This window comes from Naegleria lovaniensis (genome assembly GCF_003324165.1).
Source record: "Naegleria lovaniensis strain ATCC 30569 chromosome Unknown tig008, whole genome shotgun sequence".
Classification (NCBI taxonomy): Eukaryota; Heterolobosea; class Eutetramitea; order Acrasida; family Naegleriidae; genus Naegleria; species Naegleria lovaniensis.
The window spans coordinates 100,308-127,388 of record NW_025407830.1 but is presented as its reverse complement, the minus strand read 5'-3'; the positions used below and the strand labels follow the sequence as shown (position 1 = coordinate 127,388).

Sequence of the window (27,081 nt, the reverse complement as noted above, 5' to 3'; positions counted from 1 at the left end):
AATCATAACAATACTGACATCGAAGATGATGATGAGTCAATTTATAGTTCGACTTCAAGGTAGATAAATTGTCATTATCCATTATTGTTGTTATTAATGATCGGTTTGTGTTTGACAATGTATAGAGTTCAATCATCACCCAACAACAGAGTATTTTTGCCTTTTCAACTGCAAGAATATATGATCGAGAATTTTTATGGAGTGGCTTGACAATATTGTGGCTAAGAGCATGTCGCACTTTTGCCATGCTTTCAGATACTGAATATGAATCCAACCATTCATACTCTATTGTTTAATTTGAATATACCTGGTATTGAAGTTTTACTTACAAAAGAATTCAAATTGAAACAATATTCGAATAATGACATTGTGGAATTCGATAAATTGGAGCAGCAATGGAACAGAACACATCAACCACACAACTTGCTACAAAATTTCAAAAACAAACAATCCAACGCACATATCACCATTGGAGGAATTACCTATCACAAACAACAAATTGAAAAACCAGAAGCAAATGACTCTCAATTCCGAATATTTAAGCATTGGTGATTATGTTCTCCAATTAGATGAAAACAATCATGTCTACATCTGCCAAATTAAGCAAATCAAACAGTGGACAAAAAGGAATAAGAAGAACAAAAACCTTTGCCTGGATGGACGTTTCTAAAGATTTTACGCAATATTTTAAGAACCGTCATTGTGGAGAACGGTTTTTTAGTCAGCAAAATAAACTGATCACCTGATCGAAATCCTATCTCAGCCGCAAAAATCCTGTTTCAACCGGATGCCAAAGGATTCTGTTGATTGCATCTGAAAATAATTTCGGCAGCGAGGACTATCCTGGCTGAATGGCTGTTTCCTGCGGCTGCAGGTTTGAAAGGGCCCTCCCTATAACAAAGGGAATGGAAGTATCTTCTTTAATTCACTATTTGGAGCTAGAAAAGCTCAAAAGGGAACAGCTCTCTTCCATATTCTTAACAACAAAAGAAAACGATTCATATCCAACGAAAATCTAATACAAGGAAAACTTCAATGGACAAGGTTTTTCTCTAGAAACAAACCTATTAACATCATTACGGTTTATGCTTCATCTGATGGTGAAGATGATGATGAAATAATCAACATTATTATTCACCTTCTACTAAAATGTGAAAATGAATTCAACAATGCGCTAGGAGATTTCAATATCAACACAAGGAAACCACAAAATTCGAGAGAAAAAGAATGGAAAGAACTTATTGAGTGTTTCCAACTCAAAGAACTAGTCATCCCAAAGAATTACACATACGTCAGAAAAGTCATCAACTCAGTTCAAAAATCACGACCTGATCATATCTTCGTTTCTAACAACATTAGAATAATCAGAGAAGTTATTCTGTCACCAATATCCAAAAATGATCATCTACCGTTCTATATTGACATTGAGTTCGAAACAGACTATTGTTGGAGAAACTTCATCTCTAGGAAAGATATGAATCAAATCTCAACAACATTGAACGAATCACACTATGATTCATTTGATGCACTTCAGAAAGACATATCAGAAATGGTTATAAGCCTTAAAACAATTAAAGAGGCGATAGCGAGAATGAAATCCAACACACACGGTCTAGACTCAATATCCTTCCAAATTATACGTAATCTCAAGGACGAACATCTACAACTTATTGCTGACCAATTTGAAAACTGCATACAACAAGGTAATATCCCTGAAGAATGGAAATCTGGTTGGGTTAAATTACTCCCCAAAAGAGACATTCAAAAACTAAATGATATTAGACCCATAACCATTCTCCCAATATATTACAGAATACTTTTCAATATAATTGCATACGAATTAAGACAATGGGCTTCCAAACACATCAACTTAAGGCAACAAGCATTTATTTCACACAGAAACACAATGAATCATGGATTATTACTTTCATCTCTAGCCAAAAAGAACAAATCGTCATTCCTTTTGGTAAACTTAGACATCGAAGGTGCCTATGATTCCGTTGAAGATCATATCATTGAAAAAGCTCTCACTCATTGTAAGTTTCCAGATGAATTGAAAACTTTTATACTAAACTCATACAAGAGTCAAATATTACAGCTAGAAATTGATCACCATCTCTCTAGACCATTCACAAAAACAAGAGGAATACCACAAGGATGCCCTTTAGCCCCTCTTATGTGTGATTGTATTACTCAACTCATCATTGACAAATGCATACAACAATGGAAAATTTCAATCAAACCAACCAAACTTAATATTAACGATATTGGATTGCTTTGCTTTGCTGATGACATTAATTTAGTTTCAAATAGATACTGCAATTATAACGAAAGACTTGATAATATCTCTAAATGGCTCGGCCAATTAAGTCTAAAAATTAATCCTTCAAAATCCATGGCAACCACTCTCCCAACTAAAAGCAAAATGAAGCCAATGATAGACGGTACTATTATACCAAGATTCAAAAACCTTCGAGTACATACACACTATCCTTGGGATGACTCTACTCTAAATGAAGATATTGAAAAAAGAATCCTCCAATTTCAACTCTCACTCAAATATATTCCACTGAAAAGAATGGAATTAACAAACATTAAGAAAGTAATTTTTGCCAAATGCACTAGCTTATTTACACACTTTTTACGAACAAATTACATTCCTGAATCACTCGTTGATAGAATAACATTGAAGTAAGAAAAGCAATAAGAAAGAAAATTTTCATACATAATGCTAGTCCAACAAACTATTTTCACCTCCCAATCACCTATGGCGGACTAGGTATTCCAAGATTCGATATCTTTGCAGATGAAATTCGAATCAAAACAGCCCTGTATCTTATTAACAATAATAATGAACTTCTTAGAGAAGTATATTCAGAAGGAATCAAATACGAAAATTCGATTTTTAAAGAAATGAACAGATCAATCAAGAAATACAAGATCAGACCTCAACAATTTGACAATAACGAAATCTTTCCAAAACTCAAAGGAAAGAATTTTACTATTTACACTGACAAATCAAATCTCAACAACTCAACAGGTTTCGGCTTTACCGCCAAAGTTAACAATTCCCAAGAAACCCAAGATTTCTCATACAAAATTAACAGCGAATACTCATATAACGTTGCTGAATTATCAGCAATACTCACATCACTAAAGATACTTCCACCTAAATCTAAGGCAAAAATTCACACAGATAGTGAAATATCCATCCACGTTTTGAAAAACAAAGCCTATAACGGAATGTTTAACTGCTTCAAGCATGAATATCAACAGGTCATTCAACAATCCAATCTAAATATTCAACTAATCAAAATTAAAGGACATGTCAACAAAGGAAACATCAAAGCTGACGAATTAGCTAAGAAAGGAGCTCAAGAGCACAACTATTTTGACATTAAGAAGCTTTTTTCAAACCAAACCATCCTTGCCACATCTAATACCCTTATTTTCGACATCAAAAAATCCATACAAAAGAAACGATACGATGTGATGTTTAGCCAATTTGATAGAGATAATTCCAGTCAACACCTTACCAAGAACTGGTCATCTATCAATCTAAAATTCATCAAATCTAAAATTGACACAAATACTAAGTGGTCAATCTGGAGAAACTTAACAAGCAACCATATCAAACAACATAAGGAAAGACAATGCGCTCACTGCAAATGCCCCGGAACTCTAAAACAATTCATATACTATTACCCTAATACTCAATGCTTTAGGAATTTTTTCTACACTAAATTCCTTGATATTACATCAATACAATGTATCCTCAACGATTATCAAGAATCAAGATACTGTGAAAGAAGGAAAGTTTTCATTATTCATCATGACGGAGTAATGATTTGAGATACTCAAATGCCCAACCTTAAAAATTTACCTAACACGCACCAAAATTGGCCTGAAATCCAAACAATTCTCACCCTACCAACAGTTGGTAAATGTCACACCAAGTATTATGAAAACTCAAGGTTTAAAAAACCAGTTCAAAAACAAACCCCAATCCTCACGGATTTACCAGCACCAGTGGTGCTAACAATAAACTAATTAGATTTTTTTTCACACTGGAAACCAAGTCTCACAATTAATTACCAATTATTCATCATTAATTTCCGTTTCCGAACGAAAAAATAACGGCAATGCGCCCATGCTTTCCTCTTTGGAGGAAGAGCAACACAAAATACAAACATCTCCTCGATTCTTCTTTTGATGATATTGCTTTCATCATCATTCCATTTTTAAATCAAAATGAAATCATCAGATTTGCTGGTGTTTGTTCATCATGGAGAAGAATTGTCATTTCATCTTCCGAGAGTAAATTCTCCAATATTTTATATTCTAGAAAGAATTTCAAGGAAATACCAATGGAAACCAAACACAAAAGTGATAATCAACAAGTTTTATCAATGTTTTCTCATTTTGAATTCTCTAAATGTCATTTAACTTTATCACAATTTAAAACAATATTTTCTTCTCCCAAACTATCATCATTAACTCTATCATATTCAAATTTTACTCTTTTTCCTTCTGATACGCTTTCATTTTTGTCAATTAATGATATCAATCTCTCTCTTGACATTGTTGAACATTTTGTAGAATTGAAGAATTTGAAGAAACTACATTTATCATACACAAATATTGATTGTGATTGCATTGATTTTATTGTTAATGGTCCATTAAAATTAGAAGATCTTTCCATTGAACAAAAGGTAATACCTATGAGAGGTTTCATTATCATATTCAATCCTCATATTGAATCATCACTGAATAACCTTACTATTGTGATAGGCGGTAGTGTGGAAGCTATTAATTTTGATATTGATACAGTCAAATTTCCTCATTTGAGATCATTAGAAATTTCTGCAAAACTATATAGTTCAGTGATTGATAAAATATTCAATCATGGACTTCAATTAACCTTACTGAGAATCTGGGGTGTACCTGCAAAATATAAGATTGATTTTTCACATGCTCATAAAATACCCTCTCTCAGGTTATTTCATTATAACAATACCATCAATGCAGATGTTATTCCGCAAATACTAAATGAAGACATTGAAAATCTCACAATTGTGAATCTTGACTCCAAGTCATCACTCATTTTGTCTCAACTACTTTCTGATCAATTCACTTATTTGACATCATTGAATCTTTTTGGAAGCCAATTACCGATAGATTGTGGAAAACACATTTACAATTTAAAACACTTGACACGACTGGAACTTCGTAGCTGTAAAACACAACCTGAGATCTGTAAATATACTTTCAACATGAAAAGTCTGACATACATTGATCTATCATCTTGTGAAATTGGAGATGAAGGATTGAAATATTTATCAAATCATAACTTGGACAACATTCAAACACTAATGCTAGAGCGTAATAATTTCACTTATATTGGATTTGAATATTTGATGCGCACCAAGTTCAAACGTCGTTTGTTGTATCTTTCTCTCAATAACAACATCAGTAATAACGGAACTATTCATTTTGAGCGCGGTTTCAATTTCAAGGTAAACACTCTCAAGCTCTTAGATATTGATATGGATTTTAAGGGGGTAATTTCAATTCTTCAAAACTGTATAATCGAAGAATTGATCATTTTCAAACCACAGAAAATGTTTCTTGGATCACTGATGATTAAAAAGCTTTCGAAGAAGAAACAGGTAAAGATAACAATGTAATTGACTAATCATGATAAAATTCAAATGAATGAGGTTATGGTTTTCTGGATGGACAGTTGTTTATTGAATCAAACCAGACGAAGAGTAAATTAAAGATCTTTGAACTTTCACATGATACTCCTTAACCTTGTTAATAAGAGCTGTGATGTCCTTCTTATAATCAATTTCTTTTTGCAAATGTTCAAACAATTCAAGAATGTTCATCGACAATTCATCATTCTCGTGAGAAGCAACATACTTCTTCAAATCTCCAACTCCTCGTGAAACATGTTCTACAAATTGTTCTTGTGAAAGATTTTCTCCATGATTGTTTTGGAACAAGGCATTAAAATGTTCATGCATTCCCTGAATACTCTTATTTTCATTTGCTTTTTCAAGTTCATAGAGCCATTCATCGTTTTCTATAACACTGTCACGAATCAGGTAGTAAGCAGTGAAAATCTTTGGAGAGCATGATTGTACATATTGTTCATTCAAAATTCGACTGATGGGCCTTGTGACAAATTGTTGAGAAGTTTGACTTTGTGTTTCTTCATCAATTAAAATTTTGATATTTTCCTTGTGAGCCATGAGAGCTAAATTCTTTGCTGCAAACGAAGCATTGGAAACAATGGAATAATATCTTTGATTTTTAGTTCCTAAATTTCCAATATAGGCCTTACTGTCTGATGAAATTCCAATACTGAATAATTGTGTTTTCTTTTTGATCATGTTTTCTAACGTGTCAAGAGCTGTTTTGATTTTTAGAGCGCATTCTTGTGCGAGGGTAGCAGAACTCTTTCCTTGATTCTTGTGTTCAATGACAATACGAAATTCATCGTTTGCAATAATTTGCAAATCGCCTTTCACTAATTTGGAAATGGTTCCAATGTAAGAGAGAATTCGTGGGAAGGAATGTGTTATTTCAGATTGAGAATTCATTAAGAAATATTCTGGCAACAAAATGTAAACCACCGTGCACTGCTTGGAAGTAAGTCCCATCTTGAATAAATTCATGGCATCTGACAGGCCACTTCCAGTTTCCAAACTTCTTCTACTGCCCATGGATTGATGGTGTCGAGAGGACGATTGATGACTGGAGAGTTCATTGTTAGACATTCCATCATCGTGTGAAGAGGATGCTGTGACATGTTGTTGTGCGGTTGTTCCTTTCTTATTCTTTGGTTCATTGACAGTTGTCTCTTGCTTGTGTGAATTATTCTCATTCTGATCGCTCTGTAGTTGTAAGAACACATTCTCTGGAACAAAGGATTTGATTTCTTTCAACCATTGAGTGGTGTGGAAGAGGGAGCAATAAATTTCGTTCATTTCCTTGAAGAGAGAATTTTTGAAACAAACTTGATCCAAATCGAATACTTTGATAAATTGAAATTGTTGTTTGAGATGTGAAATTGGACCCGTGACAATATGACTCAATCCAATACTGTACAAAATACTCAATGCTACAATGATTACTACAGCTGAAATGGAAACACCAATACTAATATTGGTTGTTAAACTCACATCATCTTCATAGACGACCACAAAAATTCTCCATTTGACATTCTCCATGGTGTAGAGTTTGGAAGTGACAATATAATTCACACCAAGACTTGTAATTTTCAATTTCGGGGGCATCTTATCAAAACCATAGACATTTTGAATGTCTTTCATTAATTGACCAGCATTTCGATCTGTAATATTGAAAATGGAAAGTGTGGATTTGAGATCTGCCGTCGTGGTATTGATCGATCCAGCCACTGCCATCGTACTTCCTTCCTCAGTGAGAAGTACATAACCACGTTCAAATACTTTGAGAGGTTCGAGGAAATCGGTCAATAGAAAGAGTGGAATGGAACATCGACACGCTCCTTTGATGACTTTTTTCCCTAACTTGAACTGAACTGGATCGTACAATTTTGATCCATACTGAAATGAAAGAGATCCATTCACTGGATAATACAATTGGCCAAAAACACCTTCAGGATTGCCTGGAATCTTGGCAGTTTCCTCCACATAGTACGTAAAATAATCTGTCTTCTTGAGGACGCTGAAGGGACTTGTCTCTGTGGACACATTGTATTTAATGACTTGGCCTGTGGTACTGTTGACTAAATCTCGAGTAGTAAGAGCTCCTGGAGCTTGTGCTGTGTACATAAAATCCTTTCCAATCCAAATGTAATTATATCGTTCAGAAGGATAAGGAAATCCATAACCCAAGAAAATGCCGTACAATTTGTACGCGGTGAAAAAGTATTCTCTATAATAGGGTAAAGTGACAAGTCCATAACTGTAATGCTCGGCAGCAATTCTACTCATGGTACTCATTCTTCCAAGAACAATATTGAGATGGAGTTCAATCTTGTCCATCACATTGGCCACGACCATTGAGGTCATGGTATCAATCGAAGTGTACAACCCAATGAAAACAGACAAATAGGTAGCTACCGAGCTCAATACAACGAGAAGGATAATGGAACACACTACAAATGCTTTAAATGACAACAATCCTCCCTTTTTAGAGCTGAATTTGGATGAGCGTTCATCATTCAACAAGTGAGAATTCTCTTCATTGTTAGAGTCGAAAATGCCTGTATCTTTTAGGACAGTGTTTGGTTCATTGTTGTCACTCAATGATGGCTCGTTATGAGGCAATACTTTGGACATGGTGGTTGGAAAATATTCGTGTCAACAGTGGTGGTTGGAAAGTATTGGTGTCAACAGTGATATGACTACTAGATGATGATGTTTTTTTGATGTTGGTTTGGAGAGCCGGTTGACGAGAATATCCTGTAAATGTTGTATCAGCTATAACAGAGATGATCTTTCTGTACGGTATCCCATTTGTACACCATCTCTGAGTCACACTAATTGTGGCATGTAAATCCACATGTCATCATGACAAAGATGACTCTACTGTTGGACAAAAGCTCTTCGAATATGGAGAGATGATCTCTGAGCATCACTGGCATCATTTGTTTTAGGTTGTATGAATAGTACGTTTTCTGTATTTTTGGAATGTATACAAATAAAGAATCGATCAATTTCAAGGTTGTTGAATTAATGAAGCAATGAGATGGAAATGGAAGGCTCATTAATGCTTGGTGATGTGACTTGAATCGTTACGAGATATTGTATGATCGTACAGTGGACGGTGGGCACTATTGTAGCAATTGAATCATTCATTGGAAACGGTCACAGAATCATCTTCCTCTACAATGATGAATGGATTATATTCATTTTGGAATCGATCAATCTTTAACTGAAGAGGAAGAGAGCATAATTTGCGTAATGCTTGTTTCACTTGTTCATGAATGAATTTTGGAGTATTCTTGAAATAGGTTGAATAATAGTTGCGATTACAAATTTCATCAAAAACGTCGACACACTTTTTGGCATTGATGACGTGACACCAAAAAGCATTGAATCTTGTTGTCATTAAATGTTCATTGTCATCTAGCCACAAATCTTCCATTCTGATATCTTGTTGAACCTGAAGGACGGTTTGGATCATTACAGAAATGGTTTCATTGTGTGGAACAGATGCTCTTCTTACAATATGAATAAAATAATGAAATACATTAAAGGTGTCACTGATGAAAATGTCATCTGGATTTTCCTCTGGTCCGAGAAAGAGAGCTCTAAAGCTTGGAAGAATACACTTTCGAATATAGGCAGAAACCATACTTCTATGATTGTTTTCGTCGCACATTTCTGTAGTATTATCAGAGAGTGAATTAATATAGGAATCGAGTGCTTCTACTTGGTTGACAAAGATGTTCACAAATTCTGACGGGTTGCTCATCTCTGGAACAGAAACCTTCGTCATGCCAAAAAATTGATACGGAGCTGAGTAAACGGTAACTTCTTGTAGCGAGTGATCGTCTTGATCTTCAGACCAAATGGTAATGGATGGAATTTCAGATTGAGTTGGCTGTGACTGCGTGGTTGATACGGTGGTACTGATGATGGATTCCGATTGAGTTTCATTGCAGTTGTGCATTTGGTCACTTTCAGATTGAGTGCTTGTTAGCATGTTATCATTCATTAAGGAATTGTATTTTTCTTCATGGCCATCTTGCAGAGCATATAACATTCTTCTCGCTTTCGAAAATTCATCTCGATGAATGTACTTCTCTGCTAGAGAAGAATTCAAAATATATGAAATAGTTTCGGCCAACTTTCTTGAAAATGAAATTTCGAGGTTATTTCTCAAAATGGTACGCTTTTGAATATGTTTCAAACCATGAAGAATGACCAATCGAGCAGTATTATAAATGGCTTGGAAATGTTCAGGTGATAATTTGCTGAAAACTTCCTGTTCTCCAGGTTTACAAACCATTTGGTCCTTGGTAAAAACAGCAAAGGCCATTAGGTTTGCAAAACTCAAATAACTTTTCGATGAGGGAGGTCGTGATAGAGTTTTGGATGGTTCCTTCATGAGTTTGGGTTTGCTCTCATTGGAGGTTGCTGCGAGGTCACAATGTTGGTCATCATACATGTCAATGTCGCCGTCTTCGTCTTCATCAATATCACTAATTTCATCTGTGAATTCACTAATCTCCGTGTCAGTAGTATCTAACAAAAAGTAATCTTCATCTTCTGGACCCATTTGAACTTGCCAAAGTAATTTTTCATCCGTGTTTGAAAAAGTTCCTGCAATTTTTCTCCAAATTGCTTGCTTTGTTAAAAGTTCTTTTCGTGACTGAGTCAAGGAATTGGTTGGTTGTTCATTCTTGAGTTCTTCTCTCACCATTTGAATGGTTTCATAGAGAGTTTTTAACAGATACGACATTGGACCACATTGTTTTGCTTCATTGTCACATTCATCTCTGATAATTTTTTGATAAGGCTCTTCCATAATTGGTTGTTGTTGTGAAAACAACTCCTCAAGATCGACGATGGGTTGCTTGTTTTTGAAAATCATGCCCAAGGTTTGAAGAATTTGAAGAGTGGCTTGTTCCAATGGACTAATTTCCTTACTCTTTTGCTCCTCGGCCTCTCGCTTTCTGACTTGTTCATCGTTCATTTGAGAAAGTTTGCTGTTGGCAATCGCTTGAACTTTTCTCAGTGGAGAAGACATTTCAATGGCATGTCCATACTTTTCACACAAATGAACGATGGTCTTCAATTCTTTCGCATTCTTTTTTATGTGAAATGCATAGAAAATTCTTGTGAGTAAATGGCTACATAATCGAGAGAGTTCATGTTGTGAAATTTCCATGACGGCTATTGTGTATGTTGTGGTTTTGTATTCAAAAATCATAAGTACAATAGGAATTCCAAATATATATACTATTACTCTTTCAATTTGGATTAAATTCTACTTACGAGTATCACTACTAACACGATACACAATGACTTGATATGCTCCTAAATTGGTTGCTTGCTTGGATGGCATGAGAGTCATGGAAATGTGTGAGCTTACCAAGTTATTGGCTCTCCTATACACCACAAAGCGTCTAGATAACCAGTCTTCATTCTTGAAAGCCACTCCTTTTGCAACTTCTCTGTGAATACAAGTAGGAGCTGTTGAAGGAGCAACAAGATCTTCATCTCTCCAATTGAACTCCAAGGTGTCACTCGTCACAGGTGTCTTCACAAATGAATGTAAGGTTTTTATCTCATTGTGCTCATAGGCAGTGATTTTGACATTAAGCTGGGCACAACTTCGATTCAACTTAGTGTTTTGTGTCGATGCATTTGATTCAGATTTTTGACTACGAATGAACACTTCATAAATTCCAGCACCAACATTTGGAATTTTCAATGATTTGCTTGTTGGATTGGACATGTCCAATTTAATGGACTGAATAATTTCTTTCTTTTTGAATAAAAGCAAATCAAAGGATAGTTCTGAATGATGTAATACGGATCTAGAAACCCAAATTTTGACCATGATCAAATCCATCTAAACCAAATGTTGAACCCAATGCATATTCGAATGATCATCACAATATATTATTATTTTCCAAATCAGGATTAATTTTAAAAAATGAGAGATAGCTCATCTTGTTTGCTTACCCTTTGAATTTTCTCATTGTCATTTCGGAATAGATTAAACTCGGTCGACCAATGATTCTCTTCTTTCTGAATTTCTGCTTTCAAATCAAACGACATATCCATAGCCTCTACATGAATGGAAACGGGTTCACTCAGCGAGAAGGAGGATTGTAATACTCTTTTGAAATTAATTTGATAACGACAAGGCTCTAATTGTCCTTGAAAGATGTAGAGCATCTTGTCCAATGATCCCATTGAAAAGCTATTACCAGTCATGAAAGGAACAGGAAACAAACCACTTTCGGAAGGCTCCAAAGGCGAAGAGAATGGAGGATCATAATCCGTTGTTCTGAAGATACTCGCACTATTTGAAACGATGGAACGTGAGACTTCATGACTCGAGATACGAGAGGATGGCAAGAATCGAACACGAGGTCCACGTTTGGAGCTTCCGTTTGAGGTTGTTGTGTTTCGTGGTTGGGTTGTTGCATTGTGAAGTACAAGTTCTGGTTGGGGTGATGTTGAATTCGGCAACAACTCTTGGGTAGAGACGATTTGCTTGCTTTTCATTTTTATGTTGGACTTGTGGCTCAATATCTAGTGAAATTCAAAGGATTGTGATACCACATGCAAACTGTTAGACATTAATAATCGTCGAAAAACCGTTTCATGTGAGAATGGATATGTCATTTGTCAAGACTAGGACACGAACAAAAAATGGCAAACACCAACACGACAGCCAAGTGTTTCGGTGTGACTCAACTTTCATCCACCCTCTGGCAACTTGATGCCAATGCAAAACCAAGATACCCCTTTGAGAAATGTTGACTTCAATTTTCATTACCAACTATTTCCTATCACACTGAAACAAATTTTTCGAAGTTTCCATACAAATGGGAGATGATGATCTCCAAGATTTTCAGACTCATGTCAAGGGCTTTGCAGTGAACATGCCAGTGAATGAGATGGATGAAGAGAGTAAAATGGAGTTGAAGAAACTTGTTGGAAATGATGTTGAGGTGGATAAGATTGATTTTGTCACAAGATATTTCTCACCTTGGTAAGTGGGTTGTTGTGTTACACGAGTTGGATTTTTATTTACACACGTGTGTATTGGACAGGAATGGAATTAAGGAAGATCCTGTAAATGGAAGCTCACAAACATCGTTGTGTCCTTATTATTCCAACAAGTTAGGAAAACAAAAATTAGTTCAGAAATATAGTCATTTCTTGGGAACAATCACAGCAAACCATCCCATAGACATGTTTAAATTGGTGACTGAACGTGAAAATTTTCGATATTTATCGAAACAATACTTCCCAATGATTCCAGATGAAATTGATTACACGAATGGTCTGACAGAAGAAAGTTACAGAGTGAGTGAAGTTCATTCTGAAATTATTCAATCCATGAAAAAAAGAATTCAAGAACTGGAATCAATATTGTTCAACCTTAACCAACAAACGAGCTCTGTAACATTGTTAATGGGAATGGATGAAAAAAACCAACAATATAGTGCCCAATTTAAGATGTTGCGTGAGATGGGATTCTTTGATCAAAATCGATGGATACAAATATTGGATCAATGCAATGGAGATATTCAGAAAGCACTAATTTCCATTTATATTGAACATTTTCAAACAAACAACAACTAATTATTTTCTTGAGTTTTGAATAACTTTAAATCAACAATAACAATTTAGTTGTGAGATTCAAAGGTTGGAAGTTGCCAGCCGCATTGCGAGTCCAAGTTGCAGTCCGTCGGCGAGAATATCATGTTGAGCTTGCAAAAGACGTAATCTTGTCCCACAACAGTCATGTTAACGTTGTCCATAGGTTCTTGAGTTGGATTGAAAGGACACAAGCAACGGCTTTCTTTGGTATCCATTAAGGGTTTGCAAGAGGACAAGCACGGTCGGTCGTCTTCGGTTTGGTATGTCGTATTTTGATATTTCAGCCAAAAACCTCTGTCGAGCCCTCTCAAAAAAACATAATCTGGCGAAGCAGTGAACAGAGGATGAACAGTTATCGCAAATTTCACAAATTCATCCAATTCCTTGTGAGTTTTGAAACAAAATGTGGAATTACTTTCAATTTTCTTTCTCATGTTTTGGATTAATTGAAGTGTATCATTGTCTGTGGTTATGACATTTGAATCCAACAACACTTTCTTCAATTCCTTGTCAACTTTATAACTACGCTCACCAGCTCCACGTTGTTTCATTTTCCCCAAATACTTTTTAGTTTTGGCATCAATGTTGTGTTCAAATTCATTTGTCATATTCAATGCTTCAATGGCAGCTTCAGTGAAATGTTGACAATTACAGTCTTTTATGTCATACATTTTTGTTCCATTCCATTCAGCACAAAGCATGGCAAGAGCTACAAGTTGTTGGTTCACTTTTTCGGTACCTTTGATTTCACCAATAGTAGCAACAAACACAGCCCTAGAAGAAGAATGCTTTCGAACAATGGCAAGAGACTTGTCACCCCACTCCAAATACCAAGGACCAACAATCAATGCTGTGTGAAACTATTATGTTCAATTTCAACACGTTGCATTCACAAATTACCATTTATACTTACCATTCCACAAGCGGTATCGCCAGACAAGCCAATATTAGCTCCAAATTTTCTAACGAGTCTAAGTTGAGCAGTTTCACTCAATACGGTGATGACAAGTCTCACTTTCATCTTGGGCTCGTGGACCATTAATTGCCTTATTTCCATCTTGTAGCTCTCTATACGTCGTGGATTCAAATATTCATACATGAATCTGTTGGGGAATGTTAAATTCTGACAAATGGTAGCCTTGGATTTTGAATTCTTGTCTATAGATTCTGGAATGAAATCCAACTTGTGCATACAAAATGCAAAAGCTTGCCTTTGTTCGGCACTGAATTGATTCTCATCCCATGCAGGGCATGGGCAAACTTCTGAATCTTCATTTAATTCATTCATTATATCAATAACCAAGTCGTCCATTTCATGAAAATTGGTGTCGAGATATTTAGCTTGAAATTCTGTCAAAGCAGCAACTTTTTTGACAATGGAATTGGCAAAACCCACTGGTACACCCAAACGTTTAAAGTCATCGAGAGTCATTGGACCGAGTAATGCTCCATTGATGTCATGAGTTTTCAATACTATTTTGTTCATCGCATGAATTAATTAATTTGAAAATTTTTGATCATCCACGAGAGCAACATACTTTCATGAACTTTTTTGTCTGTAATTTTTTGATTGGTCAAGAATTGAAGAACAACAGAGGTATCCCACTCCGAGAGAGGAATGTTGTCAATGTAATGGTTGTTTTGTGACATTTTTTTTGAAATATTGAAATAAATCAAACAGTCATTTGTCAGCTTTTCTGTTGTCAGCAACTAACCGAATGATATCAAACCTATGCCAGTAAACACGTACTGATACTGTTATACTTGTCGCTCTGCCTATTCAGCTCCAACACTCTCATCTGATAAGCTACCATTGGATATCTTCAAGAGTCCTGAATGCTGAGAGAAGTCTGTTCAAAAGGGTAATACAAGAAACGTGCTTTCGAATTTCAAAGAATTTTTCTTCGTTCCATACACCTTCCAGAATAAACTCCTCCACCAAATAAAAAGGTTCTTGCGGGATCGTCATTTGTGGAACGAGTAATTGGCACTGTCGTAATTCTTCTCTTACTTGCATTTTCTCCATCTCTGACAGGTATGGCCTGTTTCGTTCTTGTAATGCTTTATGTAAATGCTTAATCATTCTATAAGAAGGTCTAACACCAAAAACGACCCCTTTCCGTATTATAACTTCATTTCTTCCAAAGAACATGTTTCCAATTTCCGTTCTTGAATTAAACACCACCTAGATTCGAATTGTTGATCAAACAAAGAAGCTTTCATACAGTAATTCGAGGATTCTTCGTAGTAATTTGCAGTTGTTAGATACATTAAAAAGAAAGCATTTGCGCAGTCTTTTAAGCTGGATTGAAAATTTTTGGAGTTTGATCGCATCTCCAAAGCTTCTTGCGCAAGTTCAGCATTACTATTATTTTCAAAAGCTTTGTGTACGAGAATTCGGCAAGCTGAGGCTTGTTTGTACTTGGAGCTGGAAATGATAGAAGACTTGTTGTGTGCTTGTGTTGCATATTCGAGAGATTCCGTCTCCTCCGAAAAGTCGGAAAGTAACAACAAGACTCTAATCCCATATTTAATGTCCTCCTTTGCTTCAGGGTCATGGATTCTATCATTTTCTTTTTTCAATTTCTCAATGATTATTTCATTTCTCATGGGCTTGTTTATAAGAGTGGAAAATATATCTTGCTTTATCGCATCTTTGTATTGCTTCATCTTAACATACATGGTTTTGTTTTGAATCTCCTCATCGGACAGAGTATGAGTGTATGCTTGCATTTTTTTGTTGAAAATTTCGATTAAGGGATAGTTCAAACTTGTTCGAATATTTACCTGGTTCACAAATCTCTCGTTAGCAAAAGCTTGTTCGTGACAGGATCATTGTTTTGGAGGCTTCCAACCACATTGAGCTTCCAACACAAAATCTTGTCCCACAACAGTCATGTTAACATTGTCCATATGGTCCTGAGTTGGGTTGAATGGGCATAAACAAATGCTTTCCGATTCCATTAATGGTTTACATGTTTCGCGATATGGAATGTCGTTTCTACTTTTCTCACTTTGATATTTCAACCAAAAAGCCCGATCAAATCCTTTCAAAAAAGCATAATCTTGTGAAGATGTGAAAAGAGGATGAACAGTTATGGCAAATTTCACAAATTCATCCAATTCCTTGTGAGTTTTGAAATAAAATTTGGAATTACTTTCAATTTTCTTTCTCATATTTTGAATTAATTGAAGTGTGTCATTGTCTGTGGTTATAACATTTGAATCCAACAACACTTTCTTCAATTCCTTGTCAACTTTGTAAACACGCTCACCAGATCCCAATTGTTTCATTTTCTCCAAATACTTTTTAGTTTTGGCATCAATGTTGTGGTTGAATTCAATTGACATGTTCAATGCTTCAATGGCAGCTTCAGTGAAATGTTGACAATTACATTTCGTTTTGTCATACGTTTTCGTTGCATTCCAATCCGCACAAACTTGAGCAAGAGCTACAAGTTTTTGGCTCACTCTTTCCGTTCCCTTAATTTCGCCAATAGTAGCAACAAACACAGCCTTAGCAGAGGATCGTTGTCGAACCATAGCAAGAGATTTGTCACCCCATTCCAAATACCAAGGACCAACAATCAGTGCTGTGTGAAACTGTGAATTCAAATCGAACGTCGTACGGGAAAGTCAAATTAAATCAAACGAACTCCACATGTTTTCACTTACCATTCCATAGGAAACATCACCAGTTAATCCAACAATAGCTCCAAATTTTCTAACAATTCGATGAGTAGTTGCTTCACTCAGCTCTGTGATCACTAATCTTACTTTCAAGCTCGACTCTTTACCAGTATTTGGAACTTGTTGTTTATATTCAGGTATGCGTTGGGGATTCAAGTATTCATACATGAATCTGTTGGGGAAAATTAAATTCTGACAAATGGTTTGTTTGAAATTTGGATTATTCGTCTCTGGAAGAAAGTCCAATTTTGGCATGCAGAATTCAAATTGTTGTTTTTGCGTGTCGTTGAATTTGTTGACATTCCACATGGGACACGCAACAAATACCGTCGAAGAAGAAGTATCTTTTGCATCATAGGAGCACGAGAGTCCTTGTAATTCATCAGAACCTTGTGACATGTTTGGAATGATATCTTTGGCTGACGTGCTTGGAATGATATCTTTGGCTAAATCTCTCATTTCCAAAGCATCAGCGTCAATGAACTTTTCTTGATACTCTTTTAAAGAAGCAACTTTTTTGATGATCGTATTGGCAAATCCAATGGGAACACCCAATCGCTTCAAATCATCAAGAGTCATTGATGCAAGCATGATTCCGTTGATCTGATTGGTTTCAAATACTATTTACAGAAAAATTTTAATTTTGGAAAATAATTTTCAAATAATGACATACTTTGATGAACTTTCTTGTCTGTTACTTTTTGATTGGTCAAGAATTGAAGAACAATTGGAGTATCCCATTCGGGGAGAGGAATATTGTCGATCGAGTTGGAGGCCGAGCCTGGAGAGTTTCGTAACATTTTTTTTATCGATATTTCACTTGTCAAGTCAAGAACCTGATAGTGTTTGTTTTTAAAAAATATTTCTCGTTCACGCTTCCAATGCTCGCAAGCACCAGCGCAAAGAGAAAAAATTCTCAAGAGATTCAACATCGGTGGAAAGTGTTGCTGAATCAACAATTTCATCATCAAATAATAATATCATTGCCGTAACAAATGATTCCTCTCTTCTGACAAATTACAACAACAAGATCAATACAGTATTCATGGATGATATTATTTTTGAAATTCTTCAATTTCTTGAATCATTGTTTATCATTCGAGTTTGTATGAAAATTTCAAAACAATGGAGACAAGTATCATTTCAAATTCCGCTCTCGCTATCACTCGCAGCAAATTCGTTCAAACGAGTTTCTGAGCCAATCAAAGGTTTAGCTAATTGTGAATGTTTGAAGAACTTGACTTGTTTGAATATGTACCTCAATGGAATTGACGATGAAAGTGTTAAATACATTTCTACAAGTGAGTGTTTGAAGAGCTTGACTTTTTTGGATCTAGGATACAATTTAATTGGCTGAAGGTGTCAAATATCTTGCTACGAGTGCATATTTGAAGAATTTGACCTCTTTATATCTAGGACATAATAGATTTGACAATGAAGGTGTCAAGCATATTTCTACAAGTGAATGTTTAAAGAAATTGACATCTTTTGGTCTGTAACAAAATTGCCGGCCAAACCTTAAATTTTGGAGAGTATGACTGAACATGGAGTGATCACATCACAGCTCGTCCGTCAAGTCATCATTTAGTTTTGTGTTCGTCATCATGTGAAAGAATTTTAACTGTGGCTTCTCTTCATGATAGAAATATTGTGACCATGATCATTTCCTTTTCATTCATTTCCAAATTTGAACCTTAAAATCGAAAATCAAAAAAAAACAATTCAATCGTTTCGTGGTCAATCAAGTTGGATTCAAGTCAGATGGATCTCAAACTCGTGAACATTGAAAAGGAGGAAAATTCAAATTTCATTCTTGGACATTCTCACTTTATCAAAACAGTTGAAGATCTCCATGAAGCCATCATCAATACCAATCCTAATATGAAATTCGGAATTGCTTTCAACGAAGCCTCTGGTCCTTGTTTGATCCGACATTCCGGTAACGATGAAAAATTAATTCAACTCGCGATCAAGAATGCTCTCAATCTATCAGCAGGACATACTTTTATTATTTTCATTGAGAATGGATTTCCTGTGAATATTTTGAATACAATCAAACAAGTACCAGAAGTGTGTCGAGTGTATTGTGCCACTGCCAATCCAACACAAGTGATTTTGGCAGAGACGAATCAAGGAAGAGCAATTTTGGGTGTTGTGGACGGATTTGCTTCGAAAGGAGTGGAGAATGAAGAACAGCAAGGAGAACGAAAATCATTCTTGAGAAAAATTGGATACAAGTTTTGAGTGGTTGTTGAATGTTTCTAAGGGAATACCATGAATTAAGGTTGCAGGAATGATCGTTGGTTTCAACATTCATTTTATCAGGATTGTGAAATAAAGCATGAGTGTGATTTACAATTACCAACGTTAACTCATGAGTCGCTCATTCGATCGTTCGAAGTCATGTAAATCAATTTTGAGGCTACAATTGGTTAGTGAAATCAATGAGAAGATTATTTCGAGAGATGATCACCCCAAAAGTTGAATGGTTCTGAGTCTTGCAATTGAAAATTGTATCTTTATTTAATTTTCACATGCTCAAAAGTAAACAGAAAGCTAATAATGGACTTGCATACAAAAGTTGACAATTGACATTACATGGAATACAACTCGCTCTTTGGCAGAACAAAAAGGTTGAAGACTTGCTGACTGTTGTAATAAACTCTCACCCCATCCAAAATATCTCTTTTATCATCCTTTTATGTGTTGATAATTTCTTTTTATTCAAGGGCCTTTGCTGTTGAAATAAATCATGTCACCTCAAATCAGAGACACACAAAGAGCAGTAGATCCTTATGAAACTCATCGACAAGAGATACCAAGCATGATTAGGCGAAGGTAAAATAATTTTGAAAGAGAAAGGTGATGGATGGCCATTTTGGAGATTCATCTATGAAATCACACCATCAACGAACATTTCATCATTTTCGTAAAAAGTCATGACAAGTGAAAATTCGTAATCATGAAATGTGGGAGGTTGCAGTTTTCGATAAATATTACAAGTTTCTGAATCTGCATTATTGTTCAAATTGATAAAAGGAGTTCTCCAGCAAAGAACCAACCACATCAAAAAAAACAAACTAACATTTATTAGCAAGCTCCCATATCGATTGTATTTTACAACAACAGTTAATAATAGCAATTTCAAATAGATTGTTCCTTCTTCTCGTCATCACTGATCCATTCTCTCTCGTTCCATCGACGCTCGTCTCCTATAACCCTCTGCATACATTCCGATTTTACCTTCGCAGCAGTATTATTCTCTATCTCTTGCCAACCAATTGTCTCTCCCATTCTCTCCCTTCTATTTGAAAGAAGAAAAAAAACAAACCTTTTCAAAAACGTTATTTGCTATTTTTACAACCACCATGTCAGCCTCATCATCGCTCTATCAAAGACCCACTTCTGCCAATAGTAATAATAGTAGCAACGGCCACCAAGCAAGACGCGAAGTGAGAAGCAATAGTTTGTACTCACAACTGCAAGACACTTCGAGAACAAGAAGTAAATCATCTCCAGCCACATTGATCAATAGTAAGAATCATTCCGATGATGTGTTCTCGTACAATAAGGAACAACATAAAACTCCAGTAGTCATGTCTGATTTAATTTCCTTCATGACTGATCGCAATAAGGAAATTGATTACCCCACCCAATTTTTAATGAATAAGATGAAGAAGCGTTTACAGGAAGGAGGACTCTCTCCTCGTTTCTCGACCCGAAGTCAAAGCGTGATCATGATGATGAAGAATGGCCAACTCTCGGACTGTACCAATGGATCCAACACTAATGTTGAAACAACCACTCAAAGAGTTGAGTCGCGATAAAAGCCCGATCCATATGGTTTTGTTGCTTTCCCACCTTTGTAATACTACCATGTACTTTTAACAACTCCCTAACGTGCTAACCTGCTCTTTGAATGTACATAACAATCCGAATAAAACACAACATTGGGTATATCCGACCTCTTGTCTTGTATAAATTGACCAAATCATGAATGAAGGTTTGATGATGATCTGTTGCACAGGCATGATGATAGCAAAAAAATATGGCCATTTCTCAATTCTTTATCTTGTCTTTGAGGGGAGACAAAATCATTGCTCGTGATTGTAGGTGTTTTTCAATGGTCTTTCTTATTTGATCATTTATGTGGATTGGTATGACGTCCGCATGTACAATACATAAATAACCCCATTCAATGTTTCCTTAGATCGTTATGATATTGTTAAGGGTTCGGAAGAAATATTCTTTAGAAAGATAAAATCACTCACAAGTGATGGCAGCCCAGTTTTTGTAAGTTTCTTCGTTTCTGAATCCTCATCATTACGAACCCATTTTCTCAGGAAGTACAAGGAATTCAATTTATATCCATTAAGAAGAGTAACATGTATTTCGTTTTTACTTCCCGATCCAATGTTTCACCAGCCACATACATTCAGTGCTTGATCCGAATTGCGAATTTGATCCGAGACTTTTGTGGTGTGTTGAACGAGGAGAGTGTACGACAAAATTTCATTCTCGTCTACGAGCTTCTGGATGAAATTATTGATAATGGCTACATTGAAGATTGTAGTACTAAGGTTATGAAATCATTCATTGCCAATGAGCCAGTCGAAGTTGTAGTGCCTTCGTCGTCCTTACTGACATCTTTGGGAAATGCATTTTCGGTAAGTTGTTGTGCGTCGGTATGAGGAGGTTGTGGTTGTTCATTCCTGTAATTACCCGTCGAATAGTTTTCAGAGCCCCGAACGGCAACCTGCCAAGCTGCAAGAAGACCCATCCAAGGAGGTACTGTTAAAAAGAGTGAAGTCTTTGTTGATGTGTTGGAAAAGATTAATGTAACCTTTTCGGAATCTGGTCAAATACTCCTCTCTGAAGTGATTGGATGCGTCACCATGAAATCCTTCATTCCAGGAGATCCGCTCATCAAAGTCGGGCTCTCTGAAAATATTGTCATTTCGTCTGAGCCCAACAGAATATATGGAAGTGTAACGTTGGATTATGTCTCGTTCAGTCAATACGTCGATTTGAATGAGTGGGAAACTTCGAAAGTGTTGTCACTATATCCACCCGACGGAGAATTCAATATTATGGAGTACAGATCTACCAAAGAGTATAGCGTTCCTTTCAGAATTAATCCATACTTTTCTCGAGAATCTCAATTTAAAGTGAAGCTTCTTGTGACACTGAGAAATGAGTTGCCAGCATCCAAAGTTGCCACCAATGTTATTGTGAGAATTCCAGTTCCAAAAGATTCAGCCACTGTGAGTGTTGAATGTGGAGGCGGTCAACACAACGGTTACGAGTACAACTCGGCTGAACAAGTGGTATTGTGGGGTATTAAGAAATTTCCTGGAGCTCTAGAGCAGGTTATTAAGGTTACCATCGTGACCAATAATCCAATCACGTATGACTTGTCACCTCAAATGGGTCCTGTAAGCATGAAGTTTGAAATTCCCATGCACAGCTGTACAGGACTTGAAGTGAAATACCTCAAAGTCTTGACACCATCACTTATAGCAAGTCCAAAGAAAGCCAATGAACGTAAGTATTGAAGTGAAACATGATTTGCATATGCACTTTTTGAATTGTCAAAACTCTCCGAACATTCTAATTCCCGTATCCTTGTTCAGCCTCTCGATGGGTACGTTGCATTACCCAAGGTAATAGTTACATTTGTAGAGTGAATTGTGATTAATGTGCGCCTGGCCAACGTTATCCTTATTCCATGATGGCTTCCAAAACAATAAAATTGATGATAACAAAAAAATGTTTGTCCTTCTATTCTTCCTGTATGGCTATGCCTCTGTGGCTGGTCTCATTCTGTATACACTACTGATGGGTCCGACCGATTTCCACAAGAATGGACTCATTGGTAAATTTTACATATTCCTGGTGAGCGTACCTAAGCGACTTTGTACTTGTTGTTGCGGAAGTGATTTTTTGAAAAGAGCTGAAAAGTATTTCCTACATTCTCGAAATCCAATCTTACAGGTGCGTTTTTATCATCTTGTTTCGATTCGAACCGATTTGAAACTGTTTTCATGACAATGAATTTATTTGATAATTTTTATGATGACAACAAATATATTTAATACTCACTGATTTATGTAATGACTATACTTTGAAACCTGTGTCTCGCAAATCATGATTCATTCTCGAATCGGAACGATGGGGTTCATCATCTTCTGTGTTGATAATTTTTTATCGAATTTTATGACAATGATGATGACAATATAATGATATCATTATATATTTAACTTAACACAGCTCGTTTACCTTTCCCTTCTCTCCATCAACGTTGTACTCTATCTTTTCACAGTTTTCAAAGCCATTCCTAATTTATATGTTCCATCTTACCATCGCTACACTGGACTCGTTGCTCTCGTATTGACCTATTTTTCCTTTTTGAAAGCTTCCTTTTCCGATCCTGGATTTATCAACAAGAACAATGTCAAACAATTTGAAAAATCCTTTCCCTACGATGAAGTCATGTACATTTCCGAACGAAAATGCACCACTTGTGATATTATCAGACCAGCTCGTTCCAAGCATTGTCCACTTTCTGGAAAATGTGTTGCAAAATTTGATCATTATTGTGGATGGTTGAATAATGATGTTGGTGAATTGAATTATCGATGGTTTCACTTGTTTTTAATTTCAAATTTCCTTCTCGTGGTGTACGCTGTGTATATCTATGTCATGACATTGTGGAGTGTGGTGGATGAGGAAAATTTATGGAATGTTTCCTTCATGACAAGTAAGGGAGAACGAGTGAATGCCAGTTTGGCGATCATTTTGCAGTACATGCTCTCTCGTTACATTGTTGTGGTTGCTCAATTACTATTTATTGCTGCGTGTGGTTTAATGATTTTTGGATTTTGGGGATATCACTTTTATTTGGTGTGTACCAATACCACAACCAATGAAACATTTAAAAAGAAGGATTTGGAACAATTGTGGGATATTGTGACAAAATATGTTGAAACTAAGAAGAAAAAGTCCAATATTGATATTCAGAAATTGTACGACGACTTGTATAAGGAAGAAGAGGCGGCCAATCAAAAGAAGAATGAACATCACGATGAAGAACATAAAAAGAATGAAGAGAAAAAGAAACAAGTTCGAAAGGAATGGAAAATGAAATTACTTGAAAAGATGTGTGAAATGGCTCAACAAAATAAGAAGCTCAACTTGAATTTATACAATCGAGGCATTTGGAATAATATTAAGGAAGTTGTTTTTCCACCTGCTCTGAACAACAAGCTAAGATTTTTTGGAAAATCTAACAAATGATTTTATAAATCCACACAAACATGAACAATAAATATTTTGATGAATAACAACTTCAAACAAAACCTAAACATAACTTGCAAAAAAATGCCGAGAAAGGAAAAAGCAAACCATCGTTCTGAATATCATCATCATCACAAGGCTCGGAAGGAGCAGAGACAAACACAAGATTTGAATCATGATGATCCATTGCCATCACAGCAACAACCAAAAAAGAGAAAACTTCAACAGCAGGATGATTCGGCAAGAAATGATTCAGCCTCGAGCAGTAGCCGCATGGCAACAACCACTCCGAATGTAAATCAAAATAATAATCAAAAACGCGATGATAATCGGAACACGAAAAAGAAAAACTATGAACAAAATTTATTGAATCGAATTGAACGAGTGTTTGGTCAATCTTCATCATCGTCGTCCCATCATGTAAATAGAAATGACCGAAAAAACAAGCCAATAACACAAACACAGTCAACCCCTCCAACAAACAAAACAGCTTCTTCATATGCATCATCTTCTTCTAGTACGACCATGAACATTCCTGGTTTTTATTTTGACGAAACAGCTAATCGATATTTTCCAATTCCAAAGAACGGTTTGGAACGTTCCATTCTTATTGGAAATTCTAAAGACAGGATGAAAAATTTGCAAGAACATGCAAGGTTGAAAGAAATTGGATCATCACAGCAACAGCCATTATCAGCAACACATTCCAACAAGAAACATTTTAATTCATTTACCTCACAAAAAAACAAGATACATTCCTCAATAGCCAACAATGTAAATAAGAAATTTTCTAATGTGCCTTCCATTTTAATGATAGAAGAATGCAAAACTCAAAAGAAATATCACACAAGTAAGGCCATGACGATATTTAAAAGTCGCTTGATGCATCCAACAGCAGATGCAAAAAATTATTACAAGCATGTACATCATCGAATGAAACATTTTGAAATTAGAGAAAAATTTTCACCGTTGTGTGAATTCACACAGAAAAGAAGAGAAGATGGTGATCACACACAGCTGCACACTGAATTTACACATTCCTTAAATGCTGATGAAAAACGATTAACAAGTTTGGAAAGCGAATACACATCAAACATGTGCCTATTTACGGTGAAAAAAGTGGATTTCAACAAACTACACAATCATTCGACACTCTCCTTTAAAGATGAAGTTTGTATATTCTCGTCAGACACACAAAGAGATTTGTGTCTTTCAGCAATGGAAGGAAGACATGGAGAGAGGCTCTTGACAACGTCGTTATCCAGTCTCTCGTCTCCAATCACAAACATTTCTCCATTTCACACGACTCATAGAAACAATTATTCAGCACAAGAATTTCAATTTCTAGTGTCATGCACTGGTCATGCACAAAATGCTGGAGTTCTCACCAAATTTTCAGTATTCTATGAACAGGATATTCCAACACCCAGAAATTCGATCGAAGACTCCCATTTGAGTGAAAAATGCCATGTTTCATATCAACACTTGTACAGTTGTCGAAAAAAGACATTATTCTGGCATTCTGTCCATCCAAATAAGCGATGGTGTGCATTAGGATTAAGCAAGGGAGGAGTGATTATTGATTTGGATAGAGCTTCAAGCGGTGACAGCAAGCAATGTCATATTGGATATACTTCTAGTTACAGCTATTCCGATGTGCTATTAACGTATTGGAATCCATTTGTGACAGAGAGAGGAGAATTATTATATGCAAGAAGAGATGGAAATGTCAACTTGATGGATTGTCGAATGAGAACAACAAGTAATCAAAATCGCCAACTTCAAACATCCACTATTGGAGAAATTCAATTTTCTCAAGGATCATTTATCAGTGACTTGAAATGTGTGAATGAGTTTCAATTTATTGTAAAAAGTATTGAATCACCCATTCAACATTCTTCACATCATTACAGACCTCAATTTCAATTATTTGACAAGAGAAAACTTTCACAGAGTCTTCTCAATTACGAACTAGGAACTTCACTCGAACAATCTCGCCTTGCCATAAATTCCATCAAGGAAGAACGAGACAACAAAATGTTTCTTTTTGACAATTATCAATACATGATTTGTGGTGGAATTACCAACTCGGGAAGTGTTTTGAGAATTTGGGATGTGTATAAGGGAGGTGAGCCCGAGATGACCATTTTAGATTTGCCTCATTGCAATGTGAGCAATTTATCAGAAACTCCAAATGACTATGATGACTGTCCATTCGTATTGATGGGAATTCCTGGTCGTGAACAATTAATATTATTGAAACATTGATCGTGTGTCTTGACAACGTTACAATTATAATTTTTCGAACAAACCCATTCACTTAAATAGAGTCTAGTGAGTGACACTGAAATTATACAACCATTCCAATCCTTCATACAGAGTTTCTAGTTCCTTCACGACACACGAAAATTCTGAATAATTTGACTTGTTCACATTCTCATGCACCATCTCAATCATTGTCTTCGAATACAAATTCATGGAAATCGAATCACCATGCACCACAAATAATATGGGAATGGATTTCTTCGTCATTAACACATGTTTCAACACATATTGTACGCAATGTTCCATTTCTTCCAATAAACTGCAGGCGTCCAAAGAGACAATTAATCCATTCTTATCATGAGATTTGTATTGGCCTTGGCTGTGGTTGAAAAGGATCGTTCAGAAAATTGTGCAAAATCATAGAACCAGTGAGAAGAAGTGGCTGTGTCCTTCGGAGCATTGAATCCGAGAATACTGAAAGTTTTCG

At 35.9% G+C, this 27,081-nt stretch overlaps 13 protein-coding genes across 13 annotated transcripts; 8 read left to right on the top strand and 5 right to left on the bottom strand.

Annotated features, from left to right (window-relative positions):
* Positions 1-1,474: 1,474 nt before the first annotated feature.
* On the top strand, positions 1,475-3,852 carry C9374_014381 (uncharacterized protein; the record flags this gene model as incomplete). Its single annotated transcript, XM_044690362.1, has 2 exons — positions 1,475-2,602; positions 2,680-3,852. 2 exons carry the CDS (start codon positions 1,475-1,477, stop codon positions 3,850-3,852), a joined length of 2,301 nt encoding a protein of 766 aa, XP_044552973.1.
* A 515-nt stretch (positions 3,853-4,367) lies between these two features.
* C9374_014380 (uncharacterized protein) lies at positions 4,368-5,687 on the top strand (the record flags this gene model as incomplete). The annotated part of the gene is made up of 1 exon (XM_044690361.1): positions 4,368-5,687. The coding sequence occupies one exon, from the start codon at positions 4,368-4,370 to the stop codon at positions 5,685-5,687; it is 1,320 nt and encodes a 439-aa protein (XP_044552972.1).
* A 60-nt stretch (positions 5,688-5,747) lies between these two features.
* C9374_014379 (uncharacterized protein) lies at positions 5,748-8,333 on the bottom strand (the record flags this gene model as incomplete). Its single annotated transcript, XM_044690360.1, has 1 exon — positions 5,748-8,333. The coding sequence occupies one exon, from the start codon at positions 8,331-8,333 to the stop codon at positions 5,748-5,750; it is 2,586 nt and encodes an 861-aa protein (XP_044552971.1).
* A 511-nt stretch (positions 8,334-8,844) lies between these two features.
* C9374_014378 (uncharacterized protein) lies at positions 8,845-12,239 on the bottom strand (the record flags this gene model as incomplete). The annotated part of the gene is made up of 3 exons (XM_044690359.1): positions 8,845-10,895; positions 10,998-11,577; positions 11,691-12,239. 3 exons carry the CDS (start codon positions 12,237-12,239, stop codon positions 8,845-8,847), a joined length of 3,180 nt encoding a protein of 1,059 aa, XP_044552970.1.
* A 323-nt stretch (positions 12,240-12,562) lies between these two features.
* C9374_014377 (uncharacterized protein) lies at positions 12,563-13,325 on the top strand (the record flags this gene model as incomplete). Its single annotated transcript, XM_044690357.1, has 2 exons — positions 12,563-12,729; positions 12,791-13,325. 2 exons carry the CDS (start codon positions 12,563-12,565, stop codon positions 13,323-13,325), a joined length of 702 nt encoding a protein of 233 aa, XP_044552969.1.
* Positions 13,326-13,369: 44 nt separating this feature from the next.
* C9374_014376 (uncharacterized protein) lies at positions 13,370-14,993 on the bottom strand (the record flags this gene model as incomplete). Its single annotated transcript, XM_044690356.1, has 3 exons — positions 13,370-14,203; positions 14,257-14,816; positions 14,882-14,993. The coding sequence occupies 3 exons, from the start codon at positions 14,991-14,993 to the stop codon at positions 13,370-13,372; spliced, it is 1,506 nt and encodes a 501-aa protein (XP_044552968.1).
* A 474-nt stretch (positions 14,994-15,467) lies between these two features.
* Positions 15,468-16,076, bottom strand: C9374_014375 (uncharacterized protein; the record flags this gene model as incomplete). The annotated part of the gene is made up of 1 exon (XM_044690355.1): positions 15,468-16,076. One exon carries the CDS (start codon positions 16,074-16,076, stop codon positions 15,468-15,470), a length of 609 nt encoding a protein of 202 aa, XP_044552967.1.
* A 99-nt stretch (positions 16,077-16,175) lies between these two features.
* Positions 16,176-17,833, bottom strand: C9374_014374 (uncharacterized protein; the record flags this gene model as incomplete). Its single annotated transcript, XM_044690354.1, has 3 exons — positions 16,176-16,946; positions 17,019-17,653; positions 17,707-17,833. The coding sequence occupies 3 exons, from the start codon at positions 17,831-17,833 to the stop codon at positions 16,176-16,178; spliced, it is 1,533 nt and encodes a 510-aa protein (XP_044552966.1).
* Positions 17,834-18,794: 961 nt separating this feature from the next.
* Positions 18,795-19,277, top strand: C9374_014373 (uncharacterized protein; the record flags this gene model as incomplete). The annotated part of the gene is made up of 1 exon (XM_044690353.1): positions 18,795-19,277. One exon carries the CDS (start codon positions 18,795-18,797, stop codon positions 19,275-19,277), a length of 483 nt encoding a protein of 160 aa, XP_044552965.1.
* A 1,124-nt stretch (positions 19,278-20,401) lies between these two features.
* Positions 20,402-20,860, top strand: C9374_014372 (uncharacterized protein; the record flags this gene model as incomplete). Its single annotated transcript, XM_044690352.1, has 1 exon — positions 20,402-20,860. One exon carries the CDS (start codon positions 20,402-20,404, stop codon positions 20,858-20,860), a length of 459 nt encoding a protein of 152 aa, XP_044552964.1.
* A 221-nt stretch (positions 20,861-21,081) lies between these two features.
* Positions 21,082-22,588, top strand: C9374_014371 (uncharacterized protein; the record flags this gene model as incomplete). Its single annotated transcript, XM_044690351.1, has 4 exons — positions 21,082-21,142; positions 21,244-21,326; positions 21,377-21,700; positions 21,767-22,588. 4 exons carry the CDS (start codon positions 21,082-21,084, stop codon positions 22,586-22,588), a joined length of 1,290 nt encoding a protein of 429 aa, XP_044552963.1.
* Positions 22,589-22,802: 214 nt separating this feature from the next.
* Positions 22,803-24,329, top strand: C9374_014370 (uncharacterized protein; the record flags this gene model as incomplete). The annotated part of the gene is made up of 2 exons (XM_044690350.1): positions 22,803-23,027; positions 23,304-24,329. The coding sequence occupies 2 exons, from the start codon at positions 22,803-22,805 to the stop codon at positions 24,327-24,329; spliced, it is 1,251 nt and encodes a 416-aa protein (XP_044552962.1).
* Positions 24,330-24,413: 84 nt separating this feature from the next.
* Positions 24,414-26,597, top strand: C9374_014369 (uncharacterized protein; the record flags this gene model as incomplete). The annotated part of the gene is made up of 1 exon (XM_044690349.1): positions 24,414-26,597. One exon carries the CDS (start codon positions 24,414-24,416, stop codon positions 26,595-26,597), a length of 2,184 nt encoding a protein of 727 aa, XP_044552961.1.
* Positions 26,598-27,081: the final 484 nt, after the last annotated feature.